The 22,957-nt window shown below is 33.1% G+C and overlaps 1 protein-coding gene across 5 annotated transcripts in view; it reads right to left on the bottom strand.

Moving 5' to 3' along the window:
* Window positions 1–1,183: 1,183 nt before the first annotated feature.
* LOC134709260 (cytoglobin-2-like) overlaps window positions 1,184–22,957 on the bottom strand; it is a 46,315-nt gene continuing 24,541 nt past the window's right edge. For all 5 annotated transcript variants that reach the window (XM_063569427.1, XM_063569429.1, XM_063569428.1 and 2 more), the window contains 2 exons: window positions 2,405–2,630; window positions 1,184–1,441 (listed from right to left, as the gene is read on the bottom strand). In XM_063569427.1, the coding sequence (XP_063425497.1) occupies window positions 1,310–1,441; window positions 2,405–2,630 (358 nt within the window). In that variant the 3' untranslated portion in view covers window positions 1,184–1,309. The remainder of the gene's footprint in view (window positions 1,442–2,404; window positions 2,631–22,957) is intronic.

Genomic DNA, 22,957 nt, shown 5'->3' with positions numbered 1-22,957 from the left:
TAAATATTTATAAAACACGAGTGATGCCACAGGTGAAGTATGAAATACTGACCCTTCTGTAGCACCTTTAGAAGATGAACATCGATTGTTGTTTTTGTTTGTTCTTTATTTGGGGGCGGAGTTTTTGGGGTCTTGTTGCTCAGTCTATTGTTATTTATGTTGTGTTTAATATACTATTAATAATATTGAGAATGGAAATGGGAAATGTGTCAAAGAGACAACAATTCGACCATAGAGCATACAACAGCCGAATGGCCAACATTGTGTCGTCAAAGCAGCGAGAATCTCCAGCACCCGGAGGAGTTCTTCAGCTCGCCTATTAACAAATATTTTTCTATTTTAGTGATAATGGACGCCAAACTAGACTTCGAACTTAAAATAAAAATTATACAAGGCTGACAAAGGCCAGAGGCTCCTGACTTGGGTGTTGTTTGTTTGTTTGTCTTTGTTGAGCTATTTCCTTCTTCTTTTTTTTCGCAATGGCTATGTTATTTTTATTTTGGCCTATGACTATGAATGTCCTTTTGTATCTTTTGTTTAGACCAATGACTATGGATGTCCCTTTGTTTCTTTTGTTTTGACCATTGCCTATGAATGTCCTTTTGTATTTTTTTTTTACCAATGACTATGAATGTCCCTTTGTTTCTTTTGTTTTGACCATTGCCTATGAATGTCCTTTTGTTTTTTTGTTTTGACCTATGACTATGAATGTCCTTTTGTATCTTTTGTTTCGACCAATGACTATGAATGTCCTTTTGTATCTTTTGTTTTGACTAATGACTATGAATGTCCTTTTGTGTCTTTTGTTTTGACTAATGACTATGAATGTCCTTTTGTATTTTTTTGTTTTGACTAATGACTATGAATGTCCTTTAGTATCTTTTGTTTCGACCAATGACTATGAATGTCCCTTTGTATCTTTTGTTTTGACCAATGCCTATGAATGTCCCGATGTTTCTTTTGTTTCGACAAATGACTATGAATGTCCCTTTGTTTCTTTCGCCTCGTTTTTGAGTTGACAAAACATTTAAAATAACGTGGTTATTTATTATAAAACGTTGCAATGAAATGTGACATAACTTTTTCAGAATCAGGTGAAAATAAAACAAATCTTTTTTGCAGGTTTTTACGAGTGATTTCGCATGATGATTCATTAAAATATCTTCAATTGAAATTACATGTAAAATATATAAATTTTATATGAACAACACAAGCACATAGAAATGATGATTGTCTATATGTACACATTTTTGTTTTCAAATCACAGTTCAAAATTTCGGACTGAACATTGACCGATGGCCCGACATTATCATATTATCATAGCTTGCTTCATTAGGGCTGTAATATATTTTAGAAAATCCGACCATGTGTCTTCAACATCCGGTGTCCATTGATCACCCAAAATAGGTTCCAAGGCATGAAGTAACTGCGGAATAATCAGCTAAAAACAGAAAACAAAACCTGTTTAATTAAATATGTACATATCATTGGTTAATGTGTTATTTGGTTTTAAACGGTGCTATCAGCGCTATTGCTATTTCGTTTCGGTCAGTTTTTACTGGTGAAGTCAATAGAGATTTGGATCGAACGCACCTGTAATTGTTGCCAGGCTAGTGATACAGAGCTTCAATATGCATGTGACTGGTGATTAAAAGTCATGCGACACCTTGTGATATAAAAACACTGTTGATAATATGCAATGTACATGCATCTCCGTTACGAACTTCAACAAAACTGAAATTAAGTATTTAAAATATTTTTCTAGCATTTCATTCTCTCGTAAGGTTTGATCTTTCATAACAATATAAAAGTTTTCAAAAATCTCATTTTGCAACAAGATCCTTCCACTTTCGTGATTCAATTGTTTGTGTGTACTGTACACTTGATTAAGTGTAAGATTAATGTGTTTACCGTATTGATGCCAAAGAATGCTACATTTCTTTTGCAATAACCAAACGAGATTTTCACCAAATAAGTACATGAGCGTAAACAATGCGAAGGATACCATACATGGCACATGATGTGCATACCCTTATGTATAGCACCTGGTATCTTTGTAGTTTTGGTGTGGTTTGTATTGGTCAGTCTATGCTATTCTACACATGTATACTTATTGCAAAATATGGACTGATGTTTGTTGGGTGTTTTTTTGTCGCATTTTTCTAATGTTATTGTCGTGGTCTTTTTCTCTCCAAATTTTGAGTGTCCGGCCTTCGGGTTCTCGAGCTCCTGCGTCTGTTTAAACTAGTTTCAAATCTGTTGTTATTGAAAAGTCATATAATCAATCTGAGACGTTTTTAAGTCAACTTTTGATTTTGTTATGAATATCTCCAACAGTTTAAGATTTTGCCGTTTAATACATTACGCATTCAAAATTGCGCATACTTAAAATTGAAAAACTTACATCAAAATATTGAATTTTAGTATCAAAGATTATATGTTTCTGTCCAAGATCTGACATTAGAGTTTCGAGTTTTTCTGGTTTATCTAGTCTGGCTATACATTTCTCAATCGTTCCCATCACTCTAAGGCCATGCTCACGTAATTTAATATTAGTTCTAAGTTCGTCTGAAGATAATCCTCGAAAAGGCACAAATAAATCCTGTACGTCTGGAAACTTGTCAAATAATCTACAAAAATAAGGACAATTACTTATTAACTATTGGTTGCTTAACGTCCAGTTGCAAATATTTCACACATATTCATGAAGAGACAAATATCTATTTTAAACGTTTAATAAAATAATGTTTACTTGTCATGATTTTTCATCCATGAAGTGATAATAGTTGAACCATTCCGTGATTTGACGACTTTTTAGTTTTCGGCTTTAAATTAGTGGTCTAGTATTCCTGGAAATATAACATCTCCGGGTAATTTTTTTAAAAAGTTGATATTTGCAGTATTTCCTCTGATTTCCCTAATTTGGATAAGCTTTTTATACTGTTTGAAGTTTCCAAAATTGCGAATACATATAACCAAAGGGAGACAATTCAAATAGTCATAAAGTAAAATGCTAAGGAAATAAACCCCCACCCTTAACGGAACGTAACATAATGTGCTTACTACGTATCGAAACGTATCAATGTGTGGTGGAAACGTGAGTCTACACGTACTAATACGTAGCAAAAGGTGATAAGAACGTAGCACAAACCTAGTAAAACCTAGCTTTCAAAATAACGGGACATTTTTATTCAAAACGTAGCCTGAAACGTAGCAATTTAAAACGGAGTAATGTTATGCTATTGTTTCAGAAAAAGGGAGAAGGTTTGGATCCATTAAAACGTTTAATCCCGCTGCAAATGTTTGCACCTGTCCTAAGTCAGGAATCTGATGTACAGTAGTTGTCGTTTGTTGAAGGCCGTACTTTAACCTGTAATGGTTTACTTTTTAAATTGTTACTTGGATGGAGAGTTGTCTCATTGGTACTCACACCACATCTTCCTATATCTATAAAACGTGACAGTGTGACTGGGGCTTATCCAGTTTCGGCAAGTACACTATTTCTAATTGTTTTAAAATTGCCAGATACTCTTAAGAGAGGGTATATACATCTGAACTCATTAGATCTTCTTGAGTCAAGTTAAAAACGGTGTCGCAGATGATCACGGTATATCTGTTATTTATAATAGAAACAAGCCGTCTTACTTTTAATACCCAATATGAACTATAGCCACCCGATTTTTATGGCAAAATTTATGAGAATTCTACGGATGTACTTGCTTAGAAGAAGTGGTTTTACTATTCCACAGCATTTACATAAATCCTTAATTAATCCTAAAAACAATCTCACAAAAGTATCAATACATCAATAAAATAAATATGCCATTCAGTGAGAAGCCATTTTTAACATCAAATCATTCTAAAACCAAATTGAAACAGCAAACCAAACAACGATGATCAACAATAACAAACAGAAATGTAGAGATGACCATAAAGCATAGATTGAGTGGTGTACTGCAATTTGGAGGTCTCTAAACTATTAATTCCAATGGGGGTTTCAAAACTCCTCTCTTTTACTTCTAAGGACGTCGGACGTGGGTCATTTGGATCATTTCATAGAATTTCGATGATTTCAAACGACATATGGTTAATGTAGGTCCATGTCTGGTTAAAATGTTTACCCGTGGGTTTCGATGATACATCGGATAACCTTGGTTACGGATAACCTGATCTAGTAGAACCGCCGGATATCAACCGTCGACGCATAACTATATAAGGAAACCAAAAACGCAATTTAACCATTCCGCATCTGAAGAAAGTCCATTGAAGAACTAAAACCGTTATATCAGGTTTTCTATTATCATCAGGAAAAAAATTGTAACGGCATATATTTTCCTATATGGTATAGAGATGAAGTTTACGTAGTCTAAAACGAAAGACATATGTCAAGCTCGAAATTGGCCAGAAGTGTTTGTTTGCTTTTTTTTTAATTTACCATGGACCACAGAAACTAACCAGAAATATTTTGTAAAAAAACACAAAACACTACTTTGGTCATATTTACAGTGATATCGTCCACTACCACATAACAGTCACGTGGTACAGTTAATAAATGACATTGATTACAACATACTCGGTATTTAAGCATTCTATCAAATGTCACAACACATATTCCTATCTTTTTGTTAACTGAATTATTGATCAATGCTATGTCAAGCACTTACAAATACTGGATAAATTGCTATTTCGTCTATTGACTGAGATAAAGTGTAATTAACGTCAAATATAGGCTTGCACAATAGCAAAAGGAAAAGTAATAGGTTTTATCTGATCAGTTTTTACTCGTCTATTCCATTCTAGATAACTCTGCTCTTTCGAGATATTTTATGGTCAATTTTATTATTTTAGATAAAAGTATAAGCTTCAATAGTTACTTAAAGGTCAAGTTGTTTGAACTGACTGAAAGGTAGGGTCAAGGTTATTAAAGCTACTGTGGAATGAGATTTGTCAGAAATATAGGCGACAACTGGACTAGCTCAAAACAGCATAATGTTGCACTGCACGGCAAACAACTACACTGAGTAAATTACAAAATGCACTTTTAATCGAAAAGAACTACTGCAAATTGACTAAACTGTCGGATACTCAATGAGCTTAAAACCTAAATTTAAGCAACCAACAATCAATCAATCAATCAAGCCTAAATTTTCAAATTTATACATCAAAGTTAAACAAAAAAATAATACAGCCGCTTATCATTGAGATCCAAGCAGTTCAAATATTTGCTATTTTAGTGATTTTTATGTATTTGGATATTTGATTAAAAATAATGGAGAAAATTATGTCGAAATTGTATGAAACCATAACACGAAAAGAAACTTTTTAAATCTGGGTTGAAAACCTTTCTTTGACATGAAAAAAATAAATAAATGACACCATAATAAACATGTGATCTTATTTTCAAGTTGATTTGAACTATTCATGGTAAAAGAGGAGCGAAAGATACCAGAGGGACAGTCATGGAAAACTACCCGTCAACCAATAAACGAATAAGCTGATAAAAGTAGACAAACAGATCGACAGACGAACTGACTAGAAAACAAAAAGCCCCTTCTATCGCAGACTAAGTCCATCAAATAAAATTTAGTCGTTTTTTCTTCTTCTTCGTATTTAAAGTTAAACATTTGCAATAGGTTTCTATAGTATAAATACGTTTGTAATAACATGAACAATAAAAAAAATATGTTGTACAAACTCCGAATGAATTCAAACACACAGAATTTTTGCAATTGTTTTTAACAGCGTTTGGTCCCTCCCCAAAATACGGCTAAAGCACACATGTGCACATACACTTTCAATAAGACAGACATAAAACAGTCAGTATAAGTTTTTAACTTATACCAAAAGCTACTTTATCGACTAAATTTTGAACGAAAATCGAAATAGAACCGAATGTATATTTGTATATATCTTTAAACATGATAGACGCGCAGTCTGGATTCTGAGACAGACGGAACAGAAAATGAAATTGATATATACATATCAGATTAAATTTGATATTAACAACCTACACAGCTTAATCACATCTCTTTGTATAGATAATCAATTTTAAAATATATTAAGATATGCAAATGTGCATAAAATTGAATTTTAAAAAGACATATTTTAAACCTAGTTAAATCAGCATTATGTTAAGCAGTAGCGGATCCATAATTTTTCATAAGTGGGGGCCCCATGACTGCCTAGGAAGGGCCCGCTCTGATCATGCTTCAATGATTCCCTATTGAGTAATTAATCATCAAACATTTTCCTAGAAAAGGGGTGGGGCCTGCGGCTCCCCCGAAAATCCGCATCTGCTACGGTATATAATTAACAACTAAACCAATATATATTTATACATTCAATGAATCAATTGACGGAGATTTTTTCATTTACACACGAGATTTCTAGTTTGCTTATTATTAGAGAATCGAGTTCAATGTTCGTTCTTATTTATCATTAGCCGCAAATCGGAAAATCTTGTAGTGACACACTTAATTTATACCGAAGTCATTCAATGACATCACTTTGTCACAATTTTTCTCTCGAATATAACAGCACTATAATTGTATGTGTCATTTTAACACAACATTATAACGATCTGTATACGATGTTGGCAATTTATCTTCAGAAATGCCAAGAATTAATGTCCTTACATCGCACTTTTTATTACCGTATAATCAAAGAGAGGCGAAGGATACCAAAAAGACATTCAAACTCACAAATCGCCAACGCCATGGCCAAAAAGAAAAGACAAACAGACAAAAAAAAAACCTGCACACAAAACAAAACAACATAGAAACCAAAGACTGAGCAACATGAAAAGAAAATTTTCTGATATTTCTACTGTTAATTTTTTCACGCTTAGAAACAAGCCCTTGGTCTGAATTTACTGAGTCCAACTTCCAAAAAGTATGGTTTTTAGAAACGATAAGAAAAAGTCAAACTGTCGTACGATGCCCGTGAAGTTTTTATATTGTTATCGGCTGTTGGCATTTTATTTGCGAACCAGTTGGTGCACGTTAAATGCTGTTTGGCAAACATATAGATAAAGTGTCGAAAGAGGCTCAAGTCTCGTCAAGTCTCGTTTCTTCTCCTGAATCTTACTCAAGGACATAGAGTAAACATAACCCTTCTTTTTTTTTTCTTTTCTTTTTTGGTATTACACGAAATTGTCATTTGCATGTGCTGAATGCTACCATTCGACATGGCTTCGCGGGATGTATAAACTTTGTTGATGAGAAGTGGAACATTAAGGTCAAAAGTTGATATCTTGGAAGGCATTTTATTAATTTTATATCCCTCGTTTGACCGTAATAGTTCAATGTCTTTTCCTTTCATCATTGTAAAACCTACTTTTTGTTCCTCTTAGATTAAATGTAATTTTTTTTCTCGTTTGAAAAGTCATGAAATATTTGCCACTGAACGTTCAGCAAAACCAATTAATCAAGCAATGTTTTTATCGCCATATCTTCTACAATGTTTTAATTTTTTCTCGAGTGCTCTTTCAATCATTATTGTATAAGTTGAGCTTTTGAAATTTTGCCGGAACCCTTACGTTTGAATGACGCCTCCGGGTGCGGGAATTTCTCGCTTCATTGAAGACCTGTTGGTGACCTTCTGCTGTTGTTTTTTTCTATGGCTGGGTTGTTGTCTCTTTGACATATTCCCCATTTCCATTCTCAATTTTATACACCAAAATTGCATTTTTGCATATCTGTTTATTCAGAAAGCTAGCATTTATTTCGATGTCTTTTATTGAAAGAATGTACTGTAATGTCCTTTAAACAAAGACATCAATTACAGACGATCTTAGCGTTGATTTTCTTGACGAAGTGACATACGATTACAGCAGTGACCTATTTTCTTTGATTCAATTATAAACCCAATTCTGGATAGTTGTCCAGGGAGATGACGTCTAATCGCTATAACAAAATACTTAAATTGATTTGTAAGTTTATATTGTTACTGTAATGTAAGCTTAGTTTTGTTTGATGTTTAATTAGAATGTTTACCAAGATTTTGAAATGAGATTGTTTATATTTCAGTCACATAATTATATTGACGTATCATGAATGTAATGGAATTTGGTTTGAGCTTTTTTATATTTTATTCTAAGATAAACTGAAAGTAAAAAAATTATATAAGAGTCTAAGAACGTGAATCGCTGATGGGTGTGTTAAACGACATAGGCTGGCTATAAAGCACTCGCACGGTCGGTCGTAATAAAATTAACGTAATTCATGAAGATAACACGCCTAAAATAGCATTTTTTTCTGATTAATTTGAAGGACTGAGTTATATATATATGTGTGTACAAGATACAAATTATAATTTGTACAGGGTTTTTGTACAAGTTATAAGTTTGTTGACATATACCTGTTTGAACCAGGTGATAAAAGATTATCTTTTAAAATGTATCAGTTTAATATTTTAAATTCAAATGTACATACTTCAACCTTAAATATAGTGCTATTCTATTTGTCCTCATACTGGAATTAAGAAAACCTACATGATTTAAATTCTAAATTTATTTTTCTCCTTATACCAAAATCATATCCTTAAAAGTCTGTTTGTGTTCTTCTTATGTATTTGTATCAATGCTCATCAGAAATAGACTGTAGCAAATAAGTCAAGCAAAATGCGAAACAAAAGACAATGTGCTCGATCATCCATTTCTGTTGAGTGGATCATATTTACAATGTTGAAAGCTGCACTAATGACAATAAAATGTCATTCTTTTCTTTTCTTTCGTTTTTTGCCGTCTTGTTGGGATTCCAATAACTTTGCCCTTTTTGCTTCGCATTTCAGTGCGCGGCTATTAGTTTCATTCGATATATAGATATGAGATGATGTGGTATGAGTGGCAATGAGGGTCTGGGCAATGAGACAACTCCTAACCAAGTCACAATTTGTAAAAAGTAAACCATTATAGGTCAAAGTACGGCCTTCAACATGGAGCATTGGCTCACACCGAGCAGCAAGCTATACACATAAACTAAGATTGTTACTCAAACAACTGGTTGTTTATTGGTTTAGCTTAAATTTTATTTTCTTGAATGAATAATAAAATGGGAACATGTCAGGAAGAGAGAAGATACCATATACGGATGGTCTGGCAGTCTTGTTTTTCGAGACCCCGTGCTTTATGATCACATATTACTGGATAAGTATTGATAGTTATTGATATATTTATTATTATGCATTTCCCTTGCTTTAATCTGTACAACACGTTTAGTTTTATTCACATTATTTATTTTGTTTGGTGTGTTTGGTGTTAATATCATATCATTAGTTATTACATTTAATATACGAAAATGAAAGCTCTGTTCATTGCTGTCTTTTCTCGATGCTTATAGACATGTAGTTATTAGATATTTATTTGCTTATATGTTGATTTGTTAAACTATTACAGTATGCAATTTAGAAAGTATGGGTCTAAATGGAACTTTGAAAGACAGGACAACAAAACAACCAACACACAGATATATAACGTCGGCCCTGTAGGCGATGTGTAGCCCTCGAAATATGGTTGGTTAATTTAAGGCATCAATTTAGGGGTAGCTCTTGCTGATTTTACGTCGAGAGTATTAACTTATAATACATGTGCCTATCAGAAATAATTCAATTCACACCAGGTAGTATAGATATTTAGTCAAAACTGACAGGATCGCGTGCAATTCCAATCCAGGAGATCCGAATATAATCTCCTTCGTCAAATGAATAATTTGTTAGTTTGATTATTAAGAAACTAAGGTTTCAACTACTTCAGGCCAAGTTGACCTTGGGGAGATTTGGTTATTAGTCTTTAGTCATACAGCTCTTTATTCGTTTTGGTTTCTCTGCATCCTTGGCTTTCATGTGTAAGTTGCTTTGAGCGTTCCTGGTCAAGGTTAATCCATCAAAGCGTCTCAAACGAAAGAAAAAGTGTTGGTTCCATTTGTTTTACTAAGTAATATCAAAAACAGGAAATCTTGAAACAGAGTTATTGAATTACAAATTAAATTAGTGGAATGTATCCTAGTCTTTACAAGCAACAACTGTAGATACAACAAAGGAACATCTTCAAATAGACGTATCAAGGTTAAAGAGTTCCAGACTTTAAAAACAAAAGACTGAATGAACAACACAAAGCTCACAAAACAAGATTTGTGCTGTGGGATAATATGTATTATCTGCTCCACTGTTGGCACTTTCAGTCGTATTGCAAATTTTAAACAAAATTCCGGATAGGGTAAAGTATTTCAAATACAGACCTTCTCTGATGACTAAAGAAACCATTAACATTCTTAATAGTTTAATTGATTCAACACTTTTTTTTACATTTGAAGTTTTGATATCAAGATTGCTGCAATATATTTCACTGCTTAAAGGGCACACCAAAACAGTACATTCCTTAAATAAAGGGTTGCCATTTTAATAAATCTTCATATCAAATTTTGGAGGCTATTATTGCAACTGTCCATTTTTCGTACTTACGACAAGGGAAAGGGAATCATGAAAGGAACGAAAACAAGAGTAGTCATACGTATTTCTAAACTTTGGTTTATAAAGAGTAATACTCCATTAAGAGAAATAAGATTAATTTTGAATTCATTCCTTTGTTTCGTGTGTATATCTAATAAATCTAATGTTGGTCACATTAAACTTGCTATGCGACATTCCATACTTAGCTAGTCTTTCTCCACATAATTGTCGTATTTACGAACAAATTACAAAATTGAATGTAAAACATTTAAAATTAACAACCAACTACGAGTAAAAACACACAACAATTTTAAATTTGTAGACATATCCGTACTGAGAGGTAATTCAATTAAATCAAAACTAAATTGGTTTTGCTAAATTTTTCCAATGACTGATTTACTTAAGATAGTTTTCTAAATGATAGTAATTATCGTTTGTCTGTCAAATGAGGTTTTTTTTATTAACTAAGAACATGAGAGACTCGTGTCATATCAGCATGACCATCAGTGGTGTAGTTACATTGAAATTACAGTTTCGTTTTTGTCTTCAATTATTTCCGCTTTGAACTATCAGTCCCTTCGGAACTTCTCTGGTCTCTACATGTGATTAGATAATTACGGAAACTAAGAATCTATAAGATTACAAAGATAATTGACTATTTTATAAACGAAGTCTGACATTAGATAACTAGACATAGGCCGTTTTCACATTGACCTAAATTAGGTGACTCAGTGGCGTAGCTGCCGTTAGGCACTTTAGGCACGTGCCTACACATAATTTTTCACAAATATTTTTTTTTCTTCCAAAAAAATAAAAAAATGATAAACAACGTTATCTGTAGATGAACGCCAGTGAAGTTGACAAAACTCTTTGATTATCGAATGTCATGTGCACACTAGTCTCTCGTTCTTAGTGAATGGAATGTTGGAAAGAAATGAATGTTATTATGTTTTTACCTTATATAGAATCTATAAACTAGAACTTAGTTGGTTCAGATCATTTCACTTCTATCAACAAAAACTTGAATGAACCTCAACTTAGACACATGCATGAGTGTTTTACTTTAATTAGTTGTTAGTTTTCAACTAGCTTTCCATGTTGCCCTCACCCGACTTGCCAATGTTGGTTGTCCGTTTGGCTGTGCAGGATGTATAAATACGCAGTCACGTTAGGTCAAAATGGGGACATTAAATCCGATGCCTAGTTGTAGAGAGAATGCCACTCTTTGGGGAGTTCGTAGTTGGTCTACTCAAAGGCAGAATTTCTGCTCTTTTCAAATAATACCTCATTTTCAAATTTCCAGACCTTCGTTCTGGACGATACCTATTACAGGACCTAGCTCCCTGTTGTATGTATTTATTGTAAAAAAAAATTGTCCAAATTCCAAACCCGGTAGGGATTTTACAGTAGAGGATACTAGTAAAGAAATATGCATTTCTTGAATTTTGTTACGATGGTATGAACAGAACAGAACTGTGTGTATGTGTTTGTGTGGCTAGGGTGTAGGTTTATAAGAATAAAAAAAAAAGATTAATGATTATTTTCCAGCCAAACGGATCGTTTTATTATATAGAAATATTAGTGTTTACGTGGATTCCTATTTTTTTTAATGAAGGATCGTCACAATATTTACTATTAATTAAGTGCACGAATCTGATCATGGGTCACATTATGTTACAGAGTATCTGAAAAATAAAAGTCATTCAATCACCAATATTATGGGCTATGTATTTAGCCCAATATCCAAAGTAATTGTTTCCAAATTTATAGAGCTGTAGAAAATCTGTATCTTACTTTTATTTAATGTGAAAAATATTTTTTATGTTCATAACCAGTGTCCTTATTTGTTCAAAATACCGATACCAGGTCAACTTTAGTAGAATAATTGGTGTGTATACTGTTTACAAGAACAACCTTAACACACTATTATCCACTTTGTATTTTTTTTGGCAAACAGTAATAAATAAAATACATAAAATGTTTGGACACCGTTATGAACAGAAATATTGTTCTCAAATCTATCATTATGTTCCCTGTGTGAATAAACAAACATTTCAATCGCTTTATAGGTTAATTTATTGTATAAAACAATACCAAATTATAGCTTAAGGACTAAACAAAAACTTACATTCTGTTAATAAAACCATGATTATAGACATTTTTAAAACGTTCATAACAATATTTCAAAACTGTGCTTCCGTCGTTATCATGGTTATGAACAAAAACATTTTCCCAAAATTCAAATGAAAGTCGCAAATTGCTAGCAATTTCAACAACTCCTCTTTTAAAGACAACATAAGATTTCTTGGAAAAACAACTAATTTATCATTTATTACTCAAAATCATATAAAAATAATCAAATAATAATCGTTCATAACAACAGACACAAAAATAATGTGTCTTCAAATTATTAACAATGCTGATATCGAAAATTTAATCTTCATGCCAAAAGTTATAAATGTGTAACGTGATAAAATAAAATCAGACAACAAATGTTTTCGAATATGTTTAAAAGAAGCACCAGTAATCCATTTTATTTATTAAAAAACAGATTTACAACATTTGTTCATAACTCCAATACTGTAAGCTAGTGTTAGAGTTATGAACGGCATACTTTACTCTATTTAAAGTTTATTATACATCCTAGATTTACAATTTTGACATTAAAATATTATTTAGACTTAAAGAGGATGTTGTATTTTCGGTTTCAATGTTGAACAAGTTTCATTTCAAGTTTAAATTTTAAAATATGTCTTGTTCAAAACTATGGAAACCATGACCCTTTCCGCCAAGTCGGTATAAAAAACTGAATTTTTCCAAACTGCAAAGACTATAACACTGTTAATTACATTACATTTATTTAATAGTTACTATACTTTTATAAAAAGTTCATTTGACACTGATACTGTTCACAAGAATCTTGAAAATTCATTAAAACTAGCTACTCTTTCTTTTCTTGCGTTCATAACTACGCATTCTATGGACGGACACCAACGTTGTGTAGGTGGTCACATCTCTGTGTGTAGTTACATCAATTTGATAACTATGTCATTACCTTGTGTGTACTGGCATGTTCCATTCCATAGTTTGGGGGAGAACATTGAATGGCTAACAACAGATTTATTACGTATTTTTACGTTCATAACAACTGGACACCTCGAAAACCTGATTGACAATGTGGTCAATGATAGTTGTTCTTTTTAGACTACGTGCTTAATTCAACTGCTTGCTCGATAATATTAGATTAACAATGATTTTTTTAGTTGTAGCTCTAATTAAGAATGTAAACATTAAGATAATTTTGACATTTTCTTCCAACGTTTTATTGGACACCGCTGTTATGAACATGATTAGTTTTTTTGACGATATATTCTGACTGAACTAAATGATAGAATATGACTGTAGTGCAAGAAATGGCAATTTATGTGTCAGTTTTATTCATTTTTATAAAGCACTGTTCATTATTCACAAACATGTTTAATACAGAGCCTTCTAAAAATCTAAGGTGGTGAAATGTAACATTTCCGGTTCGAAATTTAGACATTTTTTTGGAAAAAAATGTTCAAATAAAAAAACATGGAAGAATTATTTCTCCCATCTTTGGTATTATCAGATTCCTTGGTTTCTAATCTTTCAAGTTTGCCATATACAGTTATCCAGGTAACAACATATGGAACAAATAGAAATTGACAGATTTTTAGTCACATGTAGTGATGTACCCATGATCAGATTCGTGCACTTAAGTTTTACGTATATATCAATCAGAATGGAATAGATATGAAAATGCCAAACAGGGTGTACTGCTTCATTAAATGGATACGCTGATCTACGCTGGGCAGTGCATAATGTGAGTTTTTTATCCATATTTCCGATTGTACTGCGTTACCTAATTCACTAGTCAGATTACTCATAATTCTTCGAACTTTTCATCTTGTATATAATAATTATCATGAATAAATAACCAGTAAATTTAATATTTTTTAACATAAAATTATACAGCTAAAATAATTAAAACCGTTTTCCGTCGGGGGGCGAAGCCCCCCTGAACCCCCTACCAGGGCTCTGCCCTGGACCTACTGGGGGCCTTTAGCGGCCCCCAGACCCCCTGCCGATTGGTGCCTACAGTTGGCTGAATACCTAGCTACGCCCCTGGGTGTTGTGTTAGTGTAACTCACACGTAAACTAAACACAATTGCGTTCCCATTGATAAAACTCAATGTTTACATGTAGTTTAAATCATGTTTTATCTACACACAGTCGATAGTCAATGTAGGCCTTGTTTAGGTTAAGTGTACACAAAACTAGGCATTAAGGACATTAGTTGTATCGTGTATATATTTAAGGAGGAAACTATTTTTGAGTAAAATTGATATTTTTGATAATTATTAGTATAGTTCTTTACAGAAATTGTTGTCTTAATTTTACAGATATTTTTTTTGTTAAACTTTAACGTACTTTATTAACCCCTGATCAAGACTCTAAGCAGCATCATTGCCGAACCAATAATTGACTTTCTGGGGGGGGGGGGGGGGCTATTATAGTTGAAAACAAAACATAAAGGCAGGGGAGTGGGGTGGTGGTGGGCCGTGGATTTGTTTTAAAAAAAATGTTTCCAGTTTTTGGCCATGATTTTTTTTTGTTTCTTTCACCCTCAGTAGCCACTTTATACAATGCTAAATTTGATTTCGACATGTCATCAAATTTTTTCGTGAAAAGATCTATAGCCCACGCCCCCTACCCTTCGACCCCCCCCCCCCCGCTCCCCCTCCAAAAGAAATGAAATATGGAATATTTCCATCCCCCCTTTTGAAGTCAAATGATCGTTCTCTTACCGCTAGAAAAAATGTCCGAAAACTTTGAATTCAGTTCTCCTTATTTAACATTTAAATGACATATAGTTTACAAGTGTGAACAAATCTTATGTACAGGTAGCTAAACAAGGTGTATAGATGTGAACAAATGTAATGTAAAACCAGTGTATATTACGGTAAACTAATTGTAAACATGTTTACTGTACACGGCGTTTGGTGTGAACACGGCCTTAGTGACATCAAAGTTATTTTAGTCAACCTGAGTAAACATTTATTGTAACCCTTTAATTGACCAATTCACTGGTATTAAAGAGATAATAGTAACTGCAATTACGATTATCCCAATATGGCGACGGCAGATATAGGTAAAATCTTTACAGTCATTTAACTCAAATGTAGCATGTTTTTGTCACCGTTACGATTCAAATATGATGTAATGGTATAGAAAAACCTTGCAGCTGAGTAACTATTAACAAAAACATGCTACATTTAAGTAAATTGACTGTAAAGATTTTACCTATATCTGCCTTCGCCATATTGGGATAATCGTAATTGCAGTTACGATTATCTCTTTAATACCAGTGCAATTGAAGAACTATAATATTTCGTAAAAAAGTATTCTGCTGACACGTTTATAAAAAAGCCGCCACTATCGCTGTTATAATATTCACAAAAGAAATGTATTGTCAGTCAAGTTATAAACGTGATCTGCTAGAGAATATTAAACAATTGATTTATATAGATACATAAAACCACGTTCAATTCATTTGTAAATTCATACATGTATAACACAAGCAAAAGTCGATTAGATATAAAATGAAAAATTTCAATAAAAAAAAATGGGGAGCATATTTTTGACTATGCATGAACTGTTTTTCAAAATCGTTGATTAAAAAAATGATTAGAAAACTATATGTCTGAATTAAATGAAAATAATGATATGTGGCACGATGACCATGGGACAATTAAGCGTGGGAGATATAATGCCTTGGATGTTTAGCAACTATCGGCCATCGCACGGCTATGAGAAAAACCTATGAGTAAAACCTAAAAACTTATAAACAACTATCAAAAGCTCAAAAGCTTACCCGAAATGTACGAACAAAACAACTGTATTACCGGCTTATGACTAAGGATAGGCGCATAAAGCATGTAAGAAGGTTAAATGTGTGAGTTAGTGCAAAACAATTCCCTTACCTTGGACAGTGGTATAACAGAATAACATAAAAACAAACTGTAAATATTAGATGGAAAGAGTTTGATCTACTAGATAAGAAATAAAAAAAAGTCAAAAAGATACATATTTAATTAAATGATCTTCAAGCACTGAAATCTAGTTCAATGCTGAATACAACTAATTTACAAATCGTGTTTTCTCCGACTAAAATATTAGACAGAACATATTCAACAGATTAAGTGTAAAAGGTTAATTAATAGTATGAGAAAAGCAAACCATTGTGTAATGCTTAAACATTAGTTTTAACAGGATATAGGACCCTTATAAGTGTCCATAACATTTAGTTCAACCACATTAAATAACAGACAACAGTCGATTTGTTAAGCACTGTGTAAATGATAGGACATTTATGCCAGGATATCAGATAAATTTAACATGACCATTATTCGTTTATACGTAATTTCCAATCTGATACTTCTCAAAATATTCAGGGACTCCATTAAAATGATAATCTCAAAAAACAGTTGTCGTCCAGTATATTTACTTGCTAGATGAATTTTGGTTATCTAAAAGAAACACAGTGAAAAGACGACATGTGCCACCTGCGATGCATAACCTTCTTGTACTTCCGGAGCTCGTGCGATAAAATGCTCCTCCTTCCCGTGCACGTGAGATAAGGATGCGCACAACTTCCTTCTTTTGATTAAATATTGGCGATTTCATATGCAGTCGTCAATTTTATATTGTCATATCAAAACTGAAGTTTTTATAGCTGCCTTTCAGTTTCCTTTGCATTTATGAAATCTTTATTTTCATGTCACGTAGGATTTTTCTTATCAGGGTATATCCTCATTTGGCATGACAATATCGGCAAGATTATTATTAATAATTCATCTTTATGGTCTATAAAATGAACATTGATTCCCAGTGTTTTTATTCTTTTTCGTGATAATGTGTATCTGTATAATACTGTCATGGAAATAAAAGTCATATTATCCCTCCAGATCCAGCATCCCATTAGATGTGAAGATTAATATTATTATTCATTCGAACTGATATTTTCAAATACAATGTATTTAATTAACTTTTATTTTTTAAATATTCTTTTGTTGAACTAAATTTTAAAAAGATTGCTTTTTTGTTACAACCATGTGTTTGTTTATCAGTTTTTCATCATTAAACAAATGTGAAATGAATACAAAACTCAAATTTCCTTAGCCTCTGAGATTTTACTGAATCTCTACTATTTGACAAATTAATTGACACTCGTAAGACTTCTAAGAAGGTTTGCCTGAAGGATTTTATACTAAATATCCGTGAAACTCCTCATCAATGTCATCGTGAACTAAGCATGTATAAAGCATTAGTTACCGTATGATCGCAGTTCTATGTTTTCTGTATATTATGTAGGTTGTACTCCTGTAAATATAGACAATGCAATTTCCCGTAGGAAATACTTTTACGACTAAAACTTGTGACACTTTTACTACCAAGTTCTGTAATCCACATCCTAGGATGGAAAGTTCATATGCACTTTTATTTTGTGCAAAGGTCAAAACATATAGGGTTGTGTGGCATAGTTTCAACATGTATATATGCCTTGGACTCTTGAGAGCTAACCTTATTCTAGAATTATCTACTACCCCTCCCATTACTTTGAGTCTTCATGAGAATTCAATATGTCTACTGTACAACAGTATTTATACTGGTAAAGTGTTAGAGTGTGTCTCTATGATATTAAACATAGAGGTCATAATTATCTTGGAACCTTGAGGTAGACTAAACAATTAAGCATTGACTATGAAGGACGAGGGGTTTGTAAATCAGCTGTATTTACATAGAGCATTTTCATGACATTTACGAGTATCTGTGCATGATATCCGATGATGAGGAAACTTATGTTTTGCAACGAAGTTTTTAAAAAAACTTGAGTCTCCCCGTGTTTATTACTTCTCATTGTATTGTAGTGCTAGCCCGTGACAGGAAGGATGCAATGGGATCGTTTAATTCTGAAAAGAATCAATTGAGGATGTTCGCTGGTATTGTTTTTGATTTGTGTCAAATAATCGGAATCCTTTTTCTTTTTTAATAGTTTGTAAAAGAAAAAGTGCCAATTATTAATGTATGAAAAATCTAGAGAGATTCATTTCGCGCCAAATTTTCAATTGCTTATTTTTCAAAAACAGGGATACATGCCTTCCATTTTTTTCTGCTTTTTTATTCAGTTATTTTCGTGCTATTAATTTATAAATAATATTTCAAAAGCTTGAACAAAGAGCAAACGAAATACTATAAGGCAGATGTGGCGTTCCATAGAAAAGGATACTTTTCTTGATTTCTGTGCGATAACTGTAGGTTACAATAAACCATAAGATTTTATGGGGACCAAGCCATTTTATGAAGATAACATGGTATTCAGAATTAGAGTAAAGCTATTCCTAATTGGTTGGTAGGTGCGCCCATTATTTTTCATCATTCTGCATTACACCAAAGGCCACATAATTTATTTGCCTTAGCCCTTACGGAACTGAGGTGTCTTTTTAGCGCTAGAATAAGACACGTATTTTAAGTGCAAATTGTTAGGCATGGGAGATAAGTACAAATCACGCTAAGAAAAGCAACGCGAACCTATATTTTCAAGTTGGACCATAAAGTACTGTCCTAAGAACTTTTCTTTAATTCTAAAAAGGTTTATAAAAAATCAACTTCCTAAAGTCAGTATCTTGAAAAAGGCTACCATTGTTGCCTATGGGGAAATTGATTGTTTATTTCAATCTGCAATCATTTTCGAAGTTTAATGTGTTGCTTGTTTCTCATGACAAAATGGCTGAAGCAACTGCATTGACGTTCAAACATTGTCTCATTTGCACTCAGTACCATATTTTCTTATATGTATATATGCATATAAGTAAATGGTTGACAAGACTGCACAATTATCTATGTCATAACTTGTTCTAATCAGGTACCAATTTTTAGATTAAGATAAAATGGAAAATGGTAATGGGGAATGAGGAATGTGTAAAAGAAACAACAACCCGTATCTTTCAATCGTCTCTCTTTATAATCCGTGAACGGTACGTGTTCGTTACGGACTGGTTTCTTGCTTTTCAATCTATCTTAATATCCTGTCACCATTAGAGATGTCTTGTCAGAGAATATCGTAATTTGCAATGAAATATCAACAAAGAACGTATTAATTATTCATTTAATGGTCGTTATAATGAACATCGATTCAATGTTTCTATTTCATTTTCTAGAAACTATATATCTGATTTATTTTTTTAATAGTGACATTTTACGTTGTTATGTTGTCCCAGTAGAATTCTTACATTCCATCAAATCTACCGCGCTTTCTTTATTAATCCCTTAAACCAATATTTTTAAGTAACTTTTACGCATTTCAAAATATTTTATTATGTTTCATCTGCTCTTGGCCATTGAAACGAAGAAGACAGCTGTGTATATTTGAAGGAATAAAATTTAATTCCGAAGTTCCAAGAAAATTACAGGTTTAATCTAGTTTTCTACTAGATACTCCTTTTTAAGTTCAATTGACATTAGATAAACCATGAGCGAATTTTGTTTTAAATTCATTACAATTTATTTCGAATAACTTTACATAAACCTCAGTAGTTTAGGATCCGTATGGACAAAGCTACTATGAGTTAAGATTCGTTCCGAACGGACTCATTTGTTATCAGCCCTGGAGAGCATTCTTACGGTCCATGTTCATTCTCACTCGTATGTTTGAATTTAGAAATGAAAGCAGTTTCAATCCACAATGATTTTTTTTCTATTAAGATAATTAATAAAATATTAATTGGTTAATAAACATAGTGTTTAATAGTTTAATAGTTTATTAGAGAAAACTCAGCCGCAGAAGACTGCGTAACAGGAGCATATTTATATACACAATATTAATTACAACATAGTTCATCATACAAACATAATACATTTTTAAATTATACATCTTCAAAAATAAGTTTGTGTAATTTGACGTTTTCATCGTTTTGAAATAGTGCCATGCCAGAATTTTCACCAACCTTGCCTGCCAGAGTTTGAACATATGTATCGTGTAATACATTTTGAAAGCCGATTTCAATGTCAAAGTAAAAACTTACGAATAATAGACAGCACACAAAGCCTAAAGTATAAGCATATGAAACAGACATGGAGGTCAAAGGACATGACATTCGGTCTGTGATTCGCAACCATGATCACGGTGGGTATGGTTGTCCTGCGAGAGAACGTACTGTGCTGGTGATTTGGTCCTGACGGGTGCTGGTGGGTCCTGATTCTGTGCTGGTGGGTTTGTTTACATTGTATCAGAACGGCAATAAAACGACTGTTTTGTTGCTTAATTTTTCTCTGATGCGTCATAAGTACCATGCAAAGTATATTACAACAATATTATATTGCAAAAGTCGTGCAAATTCGTTAAACGGAATTGTCCTGACGCGGTGCTGGTGATAAGAAAAACGGTCCTGGTTCTGTGCTCCTATGTCCTGGTTCTGTGCCTTTATGTTTTAGTTAAAAGTGGCATATATTCAAGATCATTGATGCTGTACTGTTATTTACTAATTAACTGTTGCCTGGTTTCTTGAAATTGACATTGTTGTGAATCCGTGTACTGTTATTATGCAAGAAAAAATACCCCTATCTTTTTTTTTTTAAATTAACTCTTATCTTATTTATTGGCCTGTTAATGGAACCCTTCTTGCCCCCTTTTAAGATAAGAAAATGTGTTTACGATTTTCGGGATTACGATCATTTTGCAAGATCACCAAAATACGTTGTAATTTTTACAATACTTATATAAAGTAGATGATGTGGTATGTTTGTTGTCAATGAACAAATTTCCATAAGAAACCAAAGGAAGTATGTGTTAATAACCATACGTCATCGTAATAGCTTCAACAATTACCCATTAAATAAAAATGTAAAAGGTTTTACATACAAATGGAGAGCAAAAATATAGAACAAAGGACTTTCTGATCGTTTGAATCATATGTCTTTAGCAGCTTAAAACACATTTTTTGTGAACAATTGAGTGCTGACTATAAGAATGAAAATAGTATTGCGGGTTTGTTTGTTTGGGTTTTATTTGGGGGATGGGGATAAGTAAGAGCGAGGTTATAGTGAAAGTTTTAAGCTTGGAATAGTTTCCCATAAGATGAAAAAGTTTGTATTTTAAAAGAAAAATGTATCTTATAGCTGTTAAGAATCACTTGCTGTATCTGTAAGATTTTTTCAACATAACTTTTTTGTCTGAATGGTTATCAGTTTTTTTTCTTCAAAAGTTCGATAGAACACTAAAAAAATCACTATTTTATGAAAGGGCAGTTTTCAGGACAGTAACAATCAACGTAAACACGCCTGGAAAGTAAAATGCGTACTCGGCTGTCTGTAATCGACCATTTTTAGACACCCTCCTAAAAACAAACCGGGGTGGGGATTCAGAGATGCAAATTAAGTACTTAGATGATCAATATTTTATCTTTTCGGGTATGGTTTATGACCCCTTCTGTGGCATGTCAATTACGAAATGTGCAAACTGCAAAAGTATCAAAACAGCTGCAGACAATGAATAATAGAGACATAATTTTGTATATATGTCAAGGGGAAACTTCTTGCAAAGCATTATTATTTATTAAATATATAGGAAGATGTGGTGTGAGTGCCAATGAGACAACTCTCCATCCAAATAACAATTTAAAAAGTAAACCATTATAGGTTAAAGTACGGCCTTCAACACGGAGCCTTGGCTCACACCGAACAACAAGCTATAAAGGGCCCCATGCAAAAATTACTAGTGTAACTAGTAGAAAAAGAGAATTTGGTGAAAATAAAATCACTATTTTTGTAGAAAATTCATAGACCTTTGTACACAGATTTTTGTTATGTTCAGCATGGGATCAACGCAAGGGTACATTATCCTTAAAAGTCTATTTAGAAGTATTTGAAACTAACGTTTGCTTTGTTAATTGTGCATTTCAAAATTCCCCAAGGGTTACTGGGAAATAGAAATATAGTCACTTAGTCTTCTCCCGACCGGCAGTAAAACTCTTGCCGAAGTGGGGCGTCCGTTTGGCTGTGCGGGATTTATCAAGTTCGCAGTCGCGTCCGGTCAGAATGGGGACGTTAAATCCGATGTCTCGTGTAAAGAGAGTGCCACACTCTGTGCACGTTAAGAACCCTTGCACCAACTCTTTGAGAGAGCCGTGGTGTAGTGGTAGTGCATCGGACTACTAACACAAAGGTTCCTGGTTCGATTCCCGTGCGGGATGAAAATTTCATGAACTCGATTTTCGGCTCTCCCTTGACACCATTTGCGAGTATGGTCTTAAAGAAAGGATGATAGTCCGTCGGAAGTGGACGATAAATTGCTGACCTGTGTTAAGAGAGAGGGCCATATCTCTTGCACGTTAAAGACACCCTTGTAGATTTCGAAAAAGAGTAGGCTAATGCCGCTACAAGGCAGTGCTCGCACTCGCAAAGTGGAAAGGGATTAATATAAGTTGCA

Source organism: Mytilus trossulus, chromosome 3, assembly GCF_036588685.1.
Source record: "Mytilus trossulus isolate FHL-02 chromosome 3, PNRI_Mtr1.1.1.hap1, whole genome shotgun sequence".
Lineage (NCBI taxonomy): Eukaryota > Metazoa > Mollusca > Bivalvia > Mytilida > Mytilidae > Mytilus > Mytilus trossulus.
The sequence above is the reverse complement of the archived record's forward strand: the minus strand, read 5'-3'. Positions and strand labels throughout refer to the sequence as shown.